The sequence below is a fragment of the Erithacus rubecula genome (genome assembly GCF_903797595.1).
Source record: "Erithacus rubecula genome assembly, chromosome: 13".
Lineage (NCBI taxonomy): Eukaryota > Metazoa > Chordata > Aves > Passeriformes > Muscicapidae > Erithacus > Erithacus rubecula.
This window is the reverse complement of record NC_136665.1, coordinates 8,674,183-8,692,426: the sequence shown is the minus strand read 5'-3', so window position 1 is coordinate 8,692,426 and position 18,244 is coordinate 8,674,183. Positions and strand designations below refer to the sequence as shown.

The window sequence follows — 18,244 nt, the reverse complement described above, 5'->3', positions numbered from 1 at the left end:
ACCCTCAGAAATATCCCACCTGAAAGTGACTTCCTGGTTTGAGTAGTGTTGGAACAGTTGAGTGAATCCCAGGTACAGCTACAGAGCACCAGAATGCAGGGGAGGTGAGCAGGTGTGCAAGCAGAGATTACACAGCTTTTATCAACCCTGGCAGACTTGTTCTGCCACCAAAGACACCAGTAACTGGAAATAAACCCCAAACTGGCAACAGTGGTAGACAGTTGATAAAGGGAGTTTTATTAGGTGAATAAGAAAGATCTAGTAAATGGTTTCCAAATGCTTTTTGTTTCCTGTGGACTAAAGATGCAGGGGAAGAAGCTTATTTAATGATTCAACCCATTCCAACACATTCAGTGAAGGTATGGGTAAAATACGTTTCCCTGTATCCTACAAAATAGGGCAAACTAGGATATTCCTAGAAAGAAAAAATTCATGTAAAAACACTTAAAAATCAAGGCTGTCTTTGTATGCAAGAGAGGATCAAAATACAACCATTATGATAAAGGTTTGCAAGTAATTTGTGTTTCTTGGAAAAGATTTAGGCACAGATAACAAATACACCACACTGTTCTGTATCTCTCCCCACCTGAAAACAGATGATATTGATAAATATCCCTCCCATCCAAAGCTGATAGTCCTAAATTCCAATTTCTTTAATGCTGATGACTCAAAGCAGAGGGAGCATATGTTCAAAGTACACGCTGTTTCTTCAGGAAGTCCAGTTTCTCAAGGTGTTAACACTATCCTCATCATCCATGTTACATGGGCAGACAAACTGCTTCCAAATCATAGTCTTGAATTTAACATGGTTGATTATTGACAGAAAGTCTATTCACTGATGATTAAGAACATCTTTTCAGAAGTTGGTAGGTACAAGCACATTGTTCATGCAACTTACTAGAAGTTGTGCTGTAGTAATGTTAAGTGAATAAGACAATTTACAGACTTAAATTATCATTACATTAATTGAAGTGGAGCCAGCTGAATCCATTTGGATTTGGCTTCTGTGTTTATTTCTGAATTAAACAGGGTTCAACTTACACAGTCTTACAAATCAGTTTAAATCCTCTTTTTTAACAAAATAATTCTTAATCCTTTAAAAATACCACTAAAAAGGTATATATAACCCAATTTTCAAAACATTTTTTCCCATTAGCATATAAAAAAGGGGGAAATGGTCATGCAAATATTCTGTGTTTGTGACAATATTCAGTAGAGCCATAAAACACATGAACCCTTCATTAATCATTTTGGCTTTCCTTTTAGTAGGGTTCAAGTCAGGGTCTAACCTCAGTTCCCCAGCAGTACATTAAATTAAGATTATTTGAAAACCTCCAAAATCACCATCCCAGAGCTACTCTATTTCCACTTCAAGTCACATATTAGTGCTATATGATCAGAAGGATGTGAAACACTGGGTAAAGCCTGATGAGTTGTTATTTCTTCATGACTTGGCAATGGAATAACTTGTTCAACCTCTAGAGCATTTCTGTCAATGAAAATGTAGTCCAGACATCCATGAAACCCACCGACATAGTTTGTATAAGCAGGTTCTCCACAAGCACTTAGCAGTTTGAAAGGATGGCTTAGAGACATACTGCACTTTTCTTCCTCCCCATTTGAGACCCAGTCTTCATGATCTTCAGCAATGCCACCAGTGCTGATGAAACTGTAAGTTCCTGACGAGGGTGTGCTGTTAAAATCTCCACAGAATATGACTGGGATACTGGGGTACAAGTCACAGGCTACGTGCTTGATGTGAGACATGGCTACAGCGATTTGGATCAGCCGGATGTTCCCACCTAAGGACATAAAAAAGTATTATTTCAAATAATGCAAAACAGTGTTGCTCATTTCAGCATATATAGCTCTGAAACAGCAATTTTGAATTTCAGAATAGTTTTCATGAATTAAGAAGCCTTTAAAGTTTTTGACTATGAAAGTTTTTGAGTGACAGACAATTTCAACTTAAACTCGCCCATGCAAGAATGCTGAAGCTTCAACATTCATATACAGCAGTTTACCATTTCATGGCAACCATCCTAAAAATATTCCCAAAAAGGTACAGAACCAAAAGAAAACTAACTGAGAAGAGAAGAATCTCTCCTAACAGTTTCTGGAGCCCAATCTTGTTGCCTTCCTAGCAGTACCCTGGGAGAGCTCCATGTCCAAAAGGCCTGGGAAACCATAAGCACACACAAAGCTCTCTTTATTTTATGGTTTTTGGGTGAATTGTGTGTAATGTGACTTGCCTTGCTTTCAGCTGGATTCCACCAATTCCAGGCACACTAGAAAAATAAATACATAAATGGACCTAGGAGTCTGGCTTGATTTCATCTAGATAAGAAGTAAGGCAGGAAACCCTCGTTCCACAAGAAAAGGCTATAGCTGCAAAAGAATGGTGGGAAATCTATTCTCACAAGGAAGAGGAAAAACCTTTCCACACCTACATGCAGGCATGTGCCAAAATTACCTTTGGGGTGCCAGTATAGGTGGGTATTTGCTACACAAAGCTTCCTGGAAGGATCAGTTGTAGACTGAAGAACCGAGACCTTTAAGAGAAAAAGCAGCCTCTGTTAAGTCTTAAATAGATAGGAAATCCTGTTGGTCCTACTCACTTCATAAGCAAGAAACTTTTAGCAGTGTTTCTGCAATTCCTGACACAGCCTTCTATCTCTTGAACACTTGAACTTGCACAACAGCTCCATGGGCAGACCCTCTGGCATCAGGAAGCTTACACACCTGTCCAACCTTATTTGTCTCCCTCCTGCCACTTGCTAAAGAGGCATTATAAAGCATACTCAACTAACTTACTTAAAACTGATTTATAAGATCTAAGTTTTATAAAATATATTCTGACATATAAAAGTAAGTAGTGAAAAACTGACTGTCAATATCACCAGCCAGGAATCACTACCTCGCCCAGAATCTCAACAGCTGTCTCCATATTAAAGCAAAATAATACTGCCTTTTTTTAACCAATTTGATAATTCCATATATGCAGTTCAGTAAGATCTCAATATTTTGTTCTTGTTCCTAAGAACAAGAACTCTATCCATTACCTCAGCTAACAGAGAACATAGTTCCACGTTTCAAACTCTTAATCCCTCACCTCCCTTCTGCTGCTTGAGGCTCAACAAGGCTGGCCCAGCTGCATCTGGAGACAGTGGGAGGAGAAAGGGGGAAAAAGAGGGGAAAGAGAAGAAAGTATATCAAAGCTGGTACCTGCAGCACAGATGATCTCTGCAGCACCTTCTCCCGCACCAGGGGGTACTTGGCCAGCTGCTCACACAGCTCCTTGTGCAGTGGCTCTGAGAGCAGAGCTTCGCTGAAAGCGATATCGTGCTGGCTGAGGAGGCTGAACTTGTCCCTGCGATAGAAAGTAGCCAGGCCTTCGTGCTGCTTCTCCTTAATCTTGAACAGCCCCTCCAGCCCAAAAGCATCTAGCGCCGGGGACAAGCTGTCCAGGAAGACAGATTTATCCACCTCTTGCAAGCAGATGAGGTCGGCGCTGTAGCCCGCCAGCTCCTTCTTGAGCAGGTTCTGGCGGTAGTCGATCTCCAGGGCGTAGGGCGCGCAGTAGGGGTAGAGCACGGTGCGGGAGAACTCCGTCTGCGCGTACGTGTCGGCCAGGATGTTGTAGGAGACGGCGCGGACGGAGCCGTGGCCGCAAACCTTCCTGGTGTACAGGTGCCGGGAGTCGAAGGTGCAGGCGCCGGGCCCGGCCTCCACGGGGCCGCTGCTTTCCACCTCGCAGGCCGGGCCGTAGCGCTGCTCCCCGTCCCCGGGCGTGCAGCGCAGCTTCAGCCGCAGCCCCACCAGCGCGTTCGACGGCGTGAACACGCGCTCGGCCGCCGCCGTCTCCACCCAGGCCTCCCCAGCCGCCTCCCCGCCGCCCGCGGGGCGCTGCTCGCGGAACCAGCGGAACAGGCAGTGCTGCGGCGCGGCGAACTCGGCGCTCACCTTGGGGCACACGGGGAAGCCGGCGAGGAGCGAGCGCGGCAGGCGGAGCTCGGTGAGCGCGGGCGGGTTGCGCTCCACGAGGTACCGCGCGTCCCCGATGTGCAGCACGGCGCCGTCCTGCCAGGCAGCCGCGTTCGGCAGCTCCTCCGCCACCGCCGCGCCGTCGCGGGAGAACAGCCGCACGGCCGGCACTGCCGCCTCGCCCTCCGCGCCGTCCTCCGCCCGCGCCTTCTTGCTCTTCTTGCCCGCCTTGCCGTGGCCCTTAGCGGCGTTGGTGGCGATGCGCGCCAGCGCCCGCCCCAGCGGCTCCGTCTGGTCGCGCTGCATGTGCCGCGCACTACCGTCGGGCAGCACGAACCGCAGGCTTAGCTTGGGCTCGGACGGCACGCAGCGCACCACGGCGCGCTCCATGGCGGCGGGCGGACGGCCGCCACCGCCGTGCGGTGGTGCGGCGGGGGAGCCGCGGAGGCTCCGGAGGGCGGAGCGGAGCCGACGCCACATGGACCCGGCAGCGCTGCGGCTTCCGCGGGGCGCGGCCGGAACCGCCGGGCGGGGCGGGGCTGTGCCGTCACCGCGCGCGACGGGAGCGGAGCAACGGCCGGGGCGGGGCTGCCGCCTCCGTCATCGGGCGCGAGACAAGGGGCGGGGCCGCGCGGGAGGCGGGAAGGGGGTGGGCACGCGCCGCTGGTCGTGAGGCAGCGCCACCTCCCGGTGCCCCGTGCCCCTCTCCGGGCTGGGCTCTCGCTCCGGGCTGTGCTCTCGCTCCGGTACCCGCGCCCCGCCGTTAACCCGCCGGCACGGCGTGAGTCAGGCCCAGCGCAGAACCGGCGGGTTCTGTTCCCTCAGCAGCCAAACCTCCTCCCCTCAGCGCAGCTTCCTGGCCAACAGGTGTGCGAGGCGCGCGCGGGTCTGCCCCGTAACGCCCCGATGCTAATTGCAGATGGATAAATGCTTTGACGTCAAGGGTTTGTGTTCTGTTCGTGAAAAAACATTTTATGTCTGGGTTGAGACCTCACGCTGAATAGTCCTGGGCAGTGAGAGCCATGCTTGGAGAGTGCCCAGGACTTTGGAAAACACACATAAAATTCCCTCCCGCTGCTCCCGCAGCCTCTGCGTGTAGGGCTCTGCCCACACAACACAAAATCAGGGTTTAAAGCCTCTTTTGTCAAATGTGGGCAAGTGTGCAGCAAATCTGTGGAGTTCCTTAAAATTTCCATTTACAGTTGTACGAAAACCAGAAGCCCAGCAACCTGATGCTTGAGGGTACTATATTTATAATTTCTCAAGCATTCTTGCCGTGATCTGCTTAGTGCAGGCAAAGGCTGGAGCAGAGGGACTTTCTGACTCGCTCGGGTTGTACCAACCCTGTGGCAGACCGGGACGGTAAAGGTAAGGTTTCTTTTTCCCCTTTTTTGTTTTGGCAGTGCTGTGGGCAGGGAGCCCAGAGCCCCGCCCTCCGCTCCGCGGTAACCGCGCGGGTGTCCGAGCCGGGCCCGCGCGGCGCTGAGGGCGCGCCGGCAAACGGCGATATTGTCCCGGCCGCCCGCAGCCGAGCTTTGTGTCCTTTGGTGCATCCACCGCCGCCCGGCTTGGTGCGTTTTCAGGACATAACATTGATATAGGAGGTGGCTTTGGCTTTCTGCTCCCCTGTGGGAAGCTGTGGAACTGCAGTGGTGAGTTTGTGCATCGTATTTCCAGGGGAACCAGACCATCAGTCTTTGAAATAGCTCTACTCAGGCGATTAAGCAGCCATAGAAGGGCAGTCTTTTAGTTGAGCCTTAGCCCAGTCGCAGAACACAAATTTGTTGGTTTTTTTTTTTTTTTTCTTTCTTTTCTTTTTATTCCTTTGGGGATTTTTTGGTTTTTTTTTTTTTGTTTTTTTTTGTTTTTTTTTTCTTATGTACATGTACATGCTCTCCTATGAACTTTGCCATTTTTTCATAAACTTTTCTCTTCTTTGAAAGCTCAGCTGTCATACCTACACTGTGGCATGTCTAAACTGACGTGACCTCATTTTAAGCCTTATGTCCATTCAACTTAATAGATGCATGTGTTAAACTCCTTTATGAAGGGGATTGTATTCTAGAACTTTGGTTTTGTTATGGTTTTAGATGGAGCACTCAGATGAAGCAACTTCCAATAAACGGACTTTGAGAACTTTGTTTTATCCTGCTGCTTTACCTCCACCAGTCATATCTGAAACATCACCATCACAGAAGAAACTATTGGCTTACCACAGAGACAAGGAGCAGCAAGAGATCATTAATCAATTACTGTGAGTTTCATGTAGTTCAAGACATGTTGAAATTCAAGTGGAAGAGACATTATACATTTGGCAAATAACAGTGTTTAATATAATTATAGTGAGATTTAATGATCAAGGAGTTGGTAATGATGAAAAAATAGGTTGCATCAATTAAAGTGTTAGTGGTATTTTTACTATATTATTTGTAGTTTTTCTGTGCTTCTGATGCTGTGGTTTACTTTAGAATTGATCGAGCTCTTGAAGTCTATTACATAACCATGGAAGAAACAGAGGAGAGAGATGCTGCACCTCCTATCACAGAACTGCATTCCATTGTGAGAAAGCATTTCTTCATTAAGTCTTGCCTATTAGGTTCTTTGTTATTGAGGCATTTATTTTCCTTCTTAGAATTTACTTCAAGATACTTGTTTTGCTCCTCAGTAATTCATAATTGTAATTGTATACTCAGGTAATCCAGTTGAAATGTATGCCTGTATATCTACAGAATAAAGTCTTTGTTTAGGAATAATGTTTGCTAAGTTGTACATTTTTAGTATTTTTGTATGTTCTTCATATATAACAATTTTCCTTTACTTTTTGTACAGATGAATGATAAAGAAAGTCAACTAAAAGTGAGTTCAGTTCTTACATTTGCTTTTTTTGGTATAGAGAGTGAATGGCCCCTATTCAGAGAAGTTGGGTTTGTTATGCAGAATTATTGTTACTAAACAATAATAAGTAGTTTTGGGGGGGGGAAATGGAAAAGGAGCAAAATAGGAATCTTGTTTTGTGGTCCCGTAGAGGGAAAGTATTTTTCTGTTTTAGAAAGTGCATCTATCAATAATTAATTTAACCTTAGTTAAAGATCATTACTTAGGAAAACTGTAACAGCTTCAGGATTTTTTCAGTTGAGGTCATAGATTGTTCCTTAGCCTGTAGGAAAAGTAGTCTTTGACATTGTTCCCTTTGAAGAACATGCACTAAACTTCAAATTTGTGTATAGCTTTTAAAGTAAGACTTCATCTCTGAGAGCCAGTTGAAACTCAAATTGCCTAGGGTAACACCAATTTTGCCCAGCTGTTGTTAAGTAAACTCATTCTGTAGACTGTGGAGATTTTATAATGAAACTGTCAGTCACAAGCAGAAACACCTCTTTTTATTTGGCCAAGACCCAGTCCTTTTATGAAGGATGATTGTCCACACTTTTTGCCAGATAAATGTTTGTCCAAAGAATAATAATATTAACCTTGAATTATTTTATTGTTAGCCATAAACTTCAGCAGAGAACCAAGGAAAATGTTATACTGACAAATACAATATTTTATATTTAAGCATTAAGACAGAGAGACCATGTTACCAACCACAGAGCAGCTTTTAGGGTATTAGTCAGTGAATACTGAAAATATTAGACTGTACCCTGCCCTTAAGGGAATTAAGAAATTATTAATAAAAAGAGACTTTTGCCAAGCCTAACACAGAAATACATACATAGGTAGTTATTAGACCTCTGAAACTCTTGTCCTTCCAGGCAGACTACCTCTTTTTGAAGAAATGTGTGCAGAGAAATCCAATGATTCCCATCCAGCAGCAGTGGCTGAGGTCCATGCTTGCCATGGTGCCACAGTCGCTTATGGAGGGCAAAGAGAGAGAGCTGCTCACTGAAGAGCTTTTAAAGGAGGTCGTAAGAGATTATGAAACAAGCATGCAGAGATGTGTATGTAAGTACTACAAATTACTCAGCACTTATATTAATGTTAGTGTATATATTATAAGTTCCATATTCTCTGCTGAAAATAATTTTTTGGGTTTGTTCTTTCAGCCAGGTGGGATCTTTGTAATTAACTACTGATTTAGCTTTTCCTGCCCCATCAAATGTGTGTTGGCCATAAAGTTTAATGCAAAACTTGCTTGTTTTATTTGAACCAGTAAGAAGTTAACCAGCTGAAAGTATAGTTCAAGTAAAGACAAAGACAGCTGCAGACCTGGTGTCAAAAAGGTTGCTCCCTGATGATGTTAATTCATTCTGTCTTTAACCTATTTAGTGAATTTGAAGCAAGAATCTATTGCTGTTTACTGCTTAAAGAAAGGAGAAACTAGTCATTCTTTCTCCCTCTTCAGGAACAGAAGCTCTTTAAAGCTGTTTAAAGCTGTTTATTTACAAATACACTCATGAGTTTTCTCATGGTGCTTTTGTTGAATTAAGAAGCTCACAATAAAAATCTGCCAAGATAATTACTGTTTTCAGACATCACTCATACAACTCAAATTTTAAAACCTTTTAAAAAGAGTAATGAACTGGAATTTTGGAAGTGCTTTCCCTTGAAATCATGTATTAATTTATATACATTTGTAGTAACTAGAATCTGAAATTGAGCCCAGTTTCATTAATATTTCAGTGGATGGCTGATCTTTTAAAAAATGTAGATTAAAAAATAAACAATTTAAAATTGGACTAACTTCTTCATAATATCATCAGTGGCACTGAATATGGCCTGATTTTCTTCTAATGTTCATGCATTTTTTTCTTAGTGAGAAGAGTTCTTATTAAACCAGACATAAAAGAACTTGATGCGTTGGAAGAGGAGGCACCTTTGCCTTCATTACCTCTGTGAGTGGATTAAGTTAGCAAATAACCCACTGTCAAAACAACTGAGTTACATGAAGGGCCATTCTTGTTTAGCTCTGTGGACAGAGTTATGGCACAAGATTAATTCTGGAGCCCCTTACTGGGACATTTTTAAATCTCTGTAGAGGATCTTTCATTTGAGCATCCCTGAATGCTCCACAAAGTTTTAGTGCTGGCTGTGTTTTATTATTGTTCTACAGTCACCTAGAACAGCACTCTGACCATGAATTAAACCTGGCTCTGAGTGCTCAGACACCAAAGTCACAGTGCAGCTGCCTCTGGAATGAACTGTGTGTGCATGGAGCAGTTTTCTGGCAGATAGCAGCATTGTACAGTACTTTGACAAACTAAAACTGCATATAGTGCCAAGGTTTTATGTGATTTTGGTTTTATGAGATGAAACCTTGAGGCTGAAGGCAAATCTATTATGCCCTCCCACCGTGGAAAAGGAATTCAGGTAGACAGGATAGAAGTACTCAAATTGCACAATTTGCTGATGCATCAGAGTGTGTGTTATCAAAATCTGTTGATAAATGTTTTCTGATGGTAGTTGGTGAAGTTAGGAATTTACAATGAATGGGCTTCTGCAAGAGGAGGTGGTCCTAAAATACCATGGAAGATAAAGCATGTTTTATCAGACAGAGTATCTTTATGAATTCCACTGCATGGTAGTGAGAATATGTGTGTGGCATTTAATAACTATTCACACTAGAGAAGAATCTTTTGGATACTACCTTTTATCTATATTTATTCAAGTAGTACTTGAGCTCTTAATTTTTGTTTGTGTATTTGTTTTTGTTGGTTTTTTAAATGGTTTTTCTTTTTTAGAGGCCTGGATTTTTCTAGTACGTGGCATGACAGTTATGTCAAAGCGAAAAAACGAATCACTTCCACCTTATGTATTCTTCACCCCACAATGAAAACTCTACTGGATTTTGGTTATACAGCATTCTTTAACTTCCTTGTAGTAGATTTCTCTGGTTCCAGGTAAAGTCTGTTCTGCTGAATTATTGAGCCATATAGGTTTTCGAAGCTGGCAAAGATGAGCTTGTTCAGTTCTATTATTTAAAATAGAAAATTTATTTGATGCACCATTTTAACACACTGTGATTAAGTTACTCTATGTTATGATGTGATTTTTCTTCTCTCTGTTGTTGTTGTTATTAAATTGTTGGTGATATCAGACCTTTTTATTTGTATTTTGCCTTTAATTCTGTAAATTTCTCCCCATTATTCACTTATTCTTAATGCTTAATTCCCATAGAAATCTGTTTAAAGTAATATTTGAAAAATGAACTTCTAGCAGTATTATCATCTATAGGGAATTCTGTGCTAACCCTGAAGATCAGATTTCTCACTGGTTTTTGCCAGTTGAATTTTCTGTTTAATCTTGGAACTTTAAATTTTTGTAGTTTTCAGAATATTTTTCCTCATTATTTTTTCTGGCAATTGTTCTGTAAATCCTGGAGTTTGAGGCAGGCTTTCTGTTTCATTTTAGTCTACTGAAGCAATGCATAAATTCCTATTGTTCTTTCTGCTAAAGACTGAATTTGTAATACAAAAGTTTCTATTGTTAACTTACTCCATGTATGGTTTGTTTAAATTTTGTATATAAAGTTGCCTGTAAATTTATTTCTAGATTGAAAGGACCAGTTGACTGTAAATCTTTTAAAACTGATGCATCTCTAAGGTGTTCCAAAGCAGAAGATGAGATAATGGGTACGTGGTACCAAAGAGTTTTTGGTCTCTTTACTCAGTCAGAGGCCTTGGATGGTGTCAAGTTGGATCAGTTTGAGTCTTTTTGTAACAGTGTGGCTGTGCTTTTGTCTAATCAGGTAAATATCTTTCCTCCCTGATAAACTTAATGGGATTAAAGCATTACTTGCTTTGTAGAAAAATAATGGGACTTTAGTCTAATCAAATAACTGTCATTTGAAAAAAAATGAGTCAGAGGATAATGCATTCAAGATATTTCATTTCTACATACATGTATTAGTAATAGTCTTACTTTTGTAGCAGAAATAAATACATGGACTTTACTGAAATATTTACAAGTTCATTAGTTTTCATCATTTAAGGGTTGGGACTAATACCTGCTGGAGTTACTAAAAAAATTCACACTTCTTCAGTTATCCATGAATCAGGCCAGAAGTACTAAAATGAATGAAAATCCTGCCTTTCTTACTGGATGAATGGAAAATGGGTTGGGCCTTTTTTATGTCAGCTAATAAGTGTTCTCTGTTATTCCCTAGGTGAAAGAATTACTGCAAAGAACAACTGAAGTTTTTGTGAAACTTTTTGATCCTGAAGACAGAAGTCGTCTGCCTTTATTTAAGATGGACTTGAATTTTGATGAAAATAGAATGGAGTTTTATCCAAGCTTACAAGACTTAGAAGAAGCAATTCTGTTTGTAGTTGATTGTATAGGACAGACTCTTCAGGTGTGCTTCTGTCTTTATTTAAATATGTAATTGTTATGATGTTCAGAAATGTGAAAATACTTGTGATTTAGGGGTCTGACTACCCTGGCAATTGGATCAGAATGCAACTTTTATTTATTTTCCATGATCATTCTACAGGTCACATCATGAATTTTGATGCCCAGGAGCACTCCAGGCTCTGAAGTAATTTTGTAATTCCTTGTTTATAAAAAATTGGTGCACCTGCTATTTATTCTTTTTGTCTGCTCTTTGGGTCTGCAATTACAATAATAACATCTTTAATTATATGTGTGATGATTTACGATAAATTTGGATTAAAGTTAAGATCTACAGAGAAAGACAAGGAAAATTAGAGCTGATATTTCTTTTCTTTCTAAGATAAAGAAAATACTCAAATCTCTAAAAACTGATATATACAGCATCAAAAGATTGATGTCTTGGGAACCTATCTGTTGTTCCAGGGAAGAGAGCCTTTCTGGGGGCTTTAGATGTGGACTGAGTATTGATCACTAGTTACATGTGATGGTACTTTCAGAGAACTGTTTTGGGGTTGTTTTTCTATATTTGCATGTATGATATAATTTAATTTTATGCAAGGTTGGATTATTTTTTTCCCTTTACATATTTCCAGGTCAACTTTTTGCTTCAGGAAAAGTCATTCTACATGTGTATAAAGCATGTAAACTTGGTCGTGGTTAGGGTCTCATCCTTTTGTGATCATGTCTTCTACAGATTGCAACTTACTTTTAAAATATATGTATCCTAGCACCACTTTCTAGGTAAATGTAAATAATCAACACTTGCTCTACTCTTAGAATATCCAAACAGTACGTGCTTGGCTAACAGGAGGCACTGCAACTCTGGATACTGAGCTTCCTGCTCACGTTGCACAATGGGCCAAATCCACGCTGAAAAAATCTATCAGAGACAACTTAGAAGGCCCAAAGGAACATTTTAAAGGTTATGGTAAGTGTCAGAAGAGTGTGTAAATAGTTGTGTCACCTCTTTGTAATAAGTAACTTGCTGTATGGCATATGCATTTTAGTAATATAAACACATTGTAATTGAATTGTAGTTGAAAGTTATGGCTGGCTTGTAGATGGAACTGCAGAGGAACGGATAAACAGATTTCTAGCAGAACAACCCACTTTTGATGAATACACTACTGTAAGTTTTAATTCTACATTTTATAAATAAATTTTACTATACATACAGCAATAATGAAAATGTAACCAAGAATTACAGGTGCTTAGCCTTTAGCGAAAATCTATGGACTACCTAAAATGTAACTTATTTTTCCCCTAAAAATTTATGGTAAATAGAAGAAAATGTTACTTATTTTCTTCAATGTGTAATATTTATTCATGTAGCCAAGTATTTAAACCAGCTCTGAAGTGTAAAGTCTAATATTTTTCTGAAGTTCATAGGTGAATTTTTCACCCTCAAAAAGGAAATCATGAGTCTGCCAGAGGTGATTTATTTCCCTATGGTCTGTTTGAATTGTGAGGATTTAAAGCAAGGTTTGGCTAATTGTGCAAACAACTTTGCAAAAATGCTAATGGAAAAAATATTTACAGATTACAGAGAGGAAAATCAAAGGTAAGTAGAATTTTTTTGCTTGTGAATGCTCTATGTGTTAAATGCATCGTAGAAACATGTAGATGAAATGCAAATATACCATACTTTGTTTACTGAAGGTTCTTGGCTAACTAACAATATAATGCACTTTACACCACCTGTTGTATTTTTCTACTGTTTTAGTCTCAAAAAGAGGTAGGAGAGCATATTAGCATAGACTTGGATAATGGAGGAGCTAAAACATCAAAGATCCAAGAAATTTATTAGTGTTCTGGTTTTTTTAAGTGTGAATTAGTGTTACTGCACTGTCAAAGAAGCGACTCTCTTATTACCTGACAGGTACCTCAGCAGGGCTGCCCTTAAGCCATTCTTCCCCTGTTGTATTTGTGCTGGGTCTTACTCCATCCTGGGTGCAGAATTTAGCATTTCAACTCATTACCTTCTATCCCTTTAATCATAGTCAAATGTTTAATTCTGCAAGGTATCCCACCCTTCAACGGAGTCGCAGCACCTCACAGGTGTATGATGAGCAAACTTGCTGATGGTGCATTCAGCTCTTGCATCCAAATCATTGATAAATATGTTGAACAGAACTGGCCCAGAAGTGAATCCTGAGGAATGCTGCTGGTTACAGTCACCAGCCTTTTGCAAAGGGTTTGCTACAACCCTTTGAGCCCTGCACTTTACTATTTCTTCACCCAGCACACCATAAACATACTCATCCCACCTGGACAACTCGTTTAGAAGGATTCTGTGAAGAACAGTATCCAAAGCCTCATTAAAACTGAGAAAAATTGTATCCACCCTCCCCTTTATCCTCTACATGGATGAACTTACAGGATATCAATTTAGTTAATCAGGAGGTTAAATTGCAAGTATGGATTAAATCATATATCTTACTATATTTTTTAGTTAAAATGAACAATTATGGCCAAGTTTTATAGTGGTTCCACATCACCAAAGTGAGACAATATTTACTAAGAAAGTGTTTGTGTGTACACTAATGATAGTTGGAAAATTCTTTTCGTAACATCAGGTTACTAAAGCATTTATTTACCCCAAAATCCCAACAAAGCAATTATTGCAAGTCAGAAGCCAGTATTTGCCTAGACTGGCATGGTCATATTGCTCTTCTAGTTTCATAGATAATGCACTTTGTGAGGGGAGAATACTTAATTTGAATTTTTAATTGCATTAAATCTGGACTTGAAGTCAGTCAAACTAAAATCTTTAAACGTTGGTATTTTATGTAAAATAAAACTATAGGATTTGCAGCGAATTTGAAGCCATTAAAGAATGTGCATTAAAAGTTCCTGAGTCAACAGAAGAAATGGTAGAAATAATAGATTACATAAAGAGAGTCAAAACCACAGATTTTCCGGACCTGGTGCGGAGGAGCAAGGTAAAAGACTGTCCTTTGATTCTGGATCTTTTATTACACATGCTGGCCTATACAAATAGAGAATTCATTCCAGAGTACAGATTTTTTCTGCCACTGTGAATAAACTCAGTATTCCTTCAGGCAGTATTGGGAAGTCCAGCTTATTCTTTGCCATATACCTTTGCTTCTTGTTCCCTTTCCTTTGTGTTCTGCAAGTCCATGAGGAAATGCAGTTTTTAATAAATCACCCAATTTATTGTTTGTACCTGAAGACTTACTTTAGGACTGCTTCAAGATCTATTTGTGAAAGTGTAACAGGCAAGTATAAAGAACTTTTTCTATGTAAAAACAGTCAACAGACTTTGAACACATGAGAAACAATTTAATCATTGAGCAGAATATAGGTTATGTTCCATTAGGAGTAGTTTGTGTGTGAATATGTATCAGATTTTCTGTTATGGTAATAAGTCTATAAATAGAACATGTTATGTTTATATGTGTAGAAATTAAATTTTGTTAATTTTTGATAACATTAGGATTTCTGCATATGGATTCACAGAACACAGGAATCATATTTAGAGAAACAAGCTCATGATCAGGGCAGGAATTTGAAAAATGTCACACGTACTTTTTGGATGTTAATATTCAACTGGCTGAAGGAGTTCTGAATTCTGAAAAGTTCATGAAATGTAGATTTTTATTTTATCTTTGTAGATAATATTATCCTGCCCTATATTTTAAACAGACCTATCATACCTAAAGTTTTGTGGAATCTCTCTTTGTAGGAATGCTGTCGACAAATGAGTTACTTGATAGATGTTTTTCCATTTACTCCTGAAGACATTGAACTAAATACAGCAGCAATATTATGGCCAAAGAAGATTACTCTCATTTTTAAAGAGCATGATGCTGTAAGAGCATTTTCTTAGTTTATGGTATATTTTGACTTGTTAGACTTCTCACTTTACTTGAGCTATTTATGTCCTCAGCAGACAAAATGTATGTACACATATAATGTGAACCATACCAATTTAGATGTAATTGAAATACATTTTTCCCAATTTTTGTAACAAAAGTGGACTTTTTGTGACTAATTTTTAAAACTGTCACTGTAGCTTAAAAGGTTCAGCTAGTCTTATTATCCTAATATGCTTGTGGTCAGTACTAGGTAATAGATGAAAATTCACTACACTGTACTTGTCTATTACTGAAAATATAGCTGTCAGGCCCTTAAAAAGATTGAATGTCTGAACAGCAAGTTATTTAATTAAAATGCTGTTTTGTTCTGTCAGTGAAAGAACAGTGGGAACAATGTTTTCTAGCAATCATTAATAGAAAATATGCAACATCTTATTTTCTCTGTATGACTGTAGATTACTTTTTTTCCAGTGTCTGTATTCATCTTGCTTAGAATGCTTTGCCTCTGTCTATGACACAGAAAGTCAAGCCTTTTAGTGTTCTCTTGCTTCTCTGTAGTAATTTAGCATAGATTTAATAACATCTTCTAAAATTTTTAATTAATTAATTAATGACATTTTTTATAAGTCAGTATCCTTTAAATAATACAAGTAAGGATTCCTGCTTTACTTAGTTTTGTTTGGACATGGAGGCATATGTCCAAGGGTAGTAAGTATGCCTGTGTCTGGAAAGATATTCAGCTTGGAAGACTGCTGTCTGTAAAATACTTTGTTTGCCTGTTATCCCCACACAAGCAAAGTATTCTTTTAATCCCAAAAGGAAATCGGTAACATTAATTTTCTACTTCTACACAGAGAGTCCATGATGCTTTTTCTAACTCCTTTCCATGAAAATGGTAGTACAGAGTGAGTCTCACTGCTTTGTGAGAATCCCTCAGCAGTGGGACCCTGTAGCTGGATGTCAAGTGACTTGCATTGTGCTAGAGTTTGAGACAAGAGAAGTTTTACATCAGGTTTTCATGAGTCTGTATATTTGCATTCTATACTCTCAGATATGAGCCTATTCTTATTTTAATACAAAAGAAAAAGATTATTTCCTCCTTTGGTGAAATTCTGTTTGTCTGCTTCACAAATTTTGCTTGGTAGTAGGTGTCCTTGTCTTAGGAGATCTCTCTCCTGATTGATTTTTTTTGTTTGGTACCTTAAAACAAACCTTTGAGTGTGCAGACCCAGTGCTTTGAGGTGGTCTTATGTTCTAGAATTTCTACCTTTTACAGCTACAGGTACATGTGGGATAACATTGATTTTCAACAATTGTAGGTGTCCTTTTTGGCAGTAAAATACCGAATCCCAAAAATGAGAATATCTGTTTTTTTTTCTGTAATGCTTTATTTTCTGATTGCTGAAGGAGGCCTTCAAAGCAATCCTAACTGCTATGATTATTGGGATGAGTCCACGCTAGCATATAGAGGTTGCACATGCTAAAGTGGGGCATAGGAAGAGGAAAAAATTTTAGTTGTTCCAGGGATAATAATTTATCTGTATTGTTAGTTTTCTGTCTGTTGGCACAGACAGAATATGTATGCTAATCATTGAAAGGACTTACAACCACCTTTGCATTGCTTTTTTTGTCATTAAAAAAATAAATTCTTTTGTAGCTGATCGAACAGTCCAAAGCTGAAAGAGAACAACAAGTGCAACAGAAATACGATAACCTGCATGCTGAATTAGACAAGCTTTATGATTCTGTGACAGAATTAGAAGAATACTCACAACTGGATTGCATGCAACAGGTTTGATTAACAGTATAAAATCAGTAGAAATGTTTTATGTGTTTAATACACAGGGATCATGGAAAAAATTGTAATTAAAAGTAATCAGTTTAACAAATGTGAATCAAAACATTTATTATCCTCTTGCCACAGTGAACAAGCTCGGTCCCCCTCCCATTTTTGTTTTTCATTGGCAATTAACATTTTCTTTAGAGGAAAGTTTGCTATAAAGTTGTGCTTGAATTAGCTGATAGGTAACAATAATAGCAGTTCAGAAAGAGTGTTTGCACCCACAAAAATAATTTATTCATTTTCCCTCTTCACCACAAATCAATTAATGCAAAACCAGCACAGGCAGCAATTTCATATTTTTTTCATGCAATTGTTACACTAATGAAGAGCAGACCACTGGCTCCAAAACTTTGTGAATTTCTAGCAGTAATTTTTTAGTTTTCAGAGCATATCTTGTGCTTTAATTGGAGGATATTTCATAGTAAGAAATGTTGATTTTTTAAAAAGTGAAACATCTCAAAACACAAAACAGAAATCCTAAGCTAATAAATCCCGGTTACCGATATGATATGCCATGTACATAAAAAAGTGTGTACCTGCCTCTTGGAACAGTGAGTTTTAAAGCACAAACATTTTGAAAATGCTCTAAAGTTCAGTAATGAGAACCAGTTTTATTTTTCATAATGTTCATCTGAATTCTTCACAGTTTGTGTACTCATCAATAAGCAGATAAGTTTTTAAATCTTGTTTTCTAAAATTTTAATGTGAAAACTTATATTTTGTTATCTTATTTTGATAACTGTTTTGATAGCTGTTAATATGATTATTTCTCAAGACATGCTATTATTTGATTTCAGTATGTGACTGACGTGAGGAATTTACAGAAAACAATACAGGACACTGATGAAACACTAGCTGCTCTTAATAAAGAAGAGACTCTGCTCGGATGGAAACCAAGTGAATTCCCAGTCCTCAATAACTTAAAAACTGGGATAGAACCATACCAGAAACTCTTTAATCTTATACTGAGATGGCAGCGAACAGAAAGAAGGTAATTCAGCTGTAAATGCAATAAGAGGAAGAGTGAGGAAAATGCTTGTGCTGGTCTTGTTCACATCAGATGTAGAATATTGGTTGGTTTTCTTGTTAGCATGTTATTGGCAAGCAAACTAAAAGGCTAATATAGCATATATACAAGGCATGCTATTTTTAATTCATCCAGCAAAAATGTTCATTTGTTTTTATTTTTAAAATGTGATCATTGGACTTCCTAAGCTGGAAGGGGCCCATAACGATCTTGAAGTCCAAG

General features: G+C 39.3%; 2 protein-coding genes across 2 annotated transcripts in view; one reads left to right on the top strand and one right to left on the bottom strand.

Moving 5' to 3' along the window:
• Window positions 1-986: 986 nt before the first annotated feature.
• Window positions 987-4,524, bottom strand: PDE12 (phosphodiesterase 12). Its single transcript, XM_079317034.1, has 3 exons — window positions 3,226-4,524; window positions 2,474-2,552; window positions 987-1,802 (listed from the first exon to the last, which is right to left on the bottom strand). Exons 1-3 carry the CDS (start codon window positions 4,462-4,464, stop codon window positions 1,360-1,362), a joined length of 1,761 nt encoding a protein of 586 aa, XP_079173160.1. The 5' UTR covers window positions 4,465-4,524; the 3' UTR covers window positions 987-1,359.
• A 772-nt stretch (window positions 4,525-5,296) lies between these two features.
• Window positions 5,297-18,244, top strand: part of DNAH12 (dynein axonemal heavy chain 12) — a 55,973-nt gene continuing 43,025 nt past the window's right edge. The window contains exons 1-16 of the mRNA XM_079316682.1: window positions 5,297-5,352; window positions 6,075-6,238; window positions 6,453-6,543; window positions 6,814-6,840; window positions 7,737-7,926; window positions 8,738-8,816; window positions 9,663-9,821; window positions 10,474-10,669; window positions 11,087-11,275; window positions 12,091-12,241; window positions 12,351-12,442; window positions 12,696-12,874; window positions 14,120-14,255; window positions 15,020-15,145; window positions 16,810-16,944; window positions 17,793-17,986. Of these exons, the coding sequence (XP_079172808.1) occupies window positions 6,075-6,238; window positions 6,453-6,543; window positions 6,814-6,840; window positions 7,737-7,926; window positions 8,738-8,816; window positions 9,663-9,821; window positions 10,474-10,669; window positions 11,087-11,275; window positions 12,091-12,241; window positions 12,351-12,442; window positions 12,696-12,874; window positions 14,120-14,255; window positions 15,020-15,145; window positions 16,810-16,944; window positions 17,793-17,986 (2,108 nt within the window). The 5' untranslated portion in view covers window positions 5,297-5,352. The remainder of the gene's footprint in view (window positions 5,353-6,074; window positions 6,239-6,452; window positions 6,544-6,813; window positions 6,841-7,736; window positions 7,927-8,737; window positions 8,817-9,662; window positions 9,822-10,473; window positions 10,670-11,086; window positions 11,276-12,090; window positions 12,242-12,350; window positions 12,443-12,695; window positions 12,875-14,119; window positions 14,256-15,019; window positions 15,146-16,809; window positions 16,945-17,792; window positions 17,987-18,244) is intronic.

What these genes read in the sequence shown, in the direction of transcription:
- PDE12 (XM_079317034.1), bottom strand. Translation starts at nt 4,464, where the DNA reads ATGTGGCGTCGGCTCCGCTCCGCCCTCCGGAGCCTCCGCGGCTCCCCC. An exon ending in AGAGATCATCTGTGCTGCAG is followed by an intron (nt 2,553 to 3,225) that starts GTACCAGCTTTG and finishes TTTCTCTTAAAG; the next exon opens with GTCTCGGTTCTTCAGTCTAC. An exon ending in CCTATACTGGCACCCCAAAG is followed by an intron (nt 1,803 to 2,473) that starts GTAATTTTGGCA and finishes TTATGTCCTTAG; the next exon opens with GTGGGAACATCCGGCTGATC.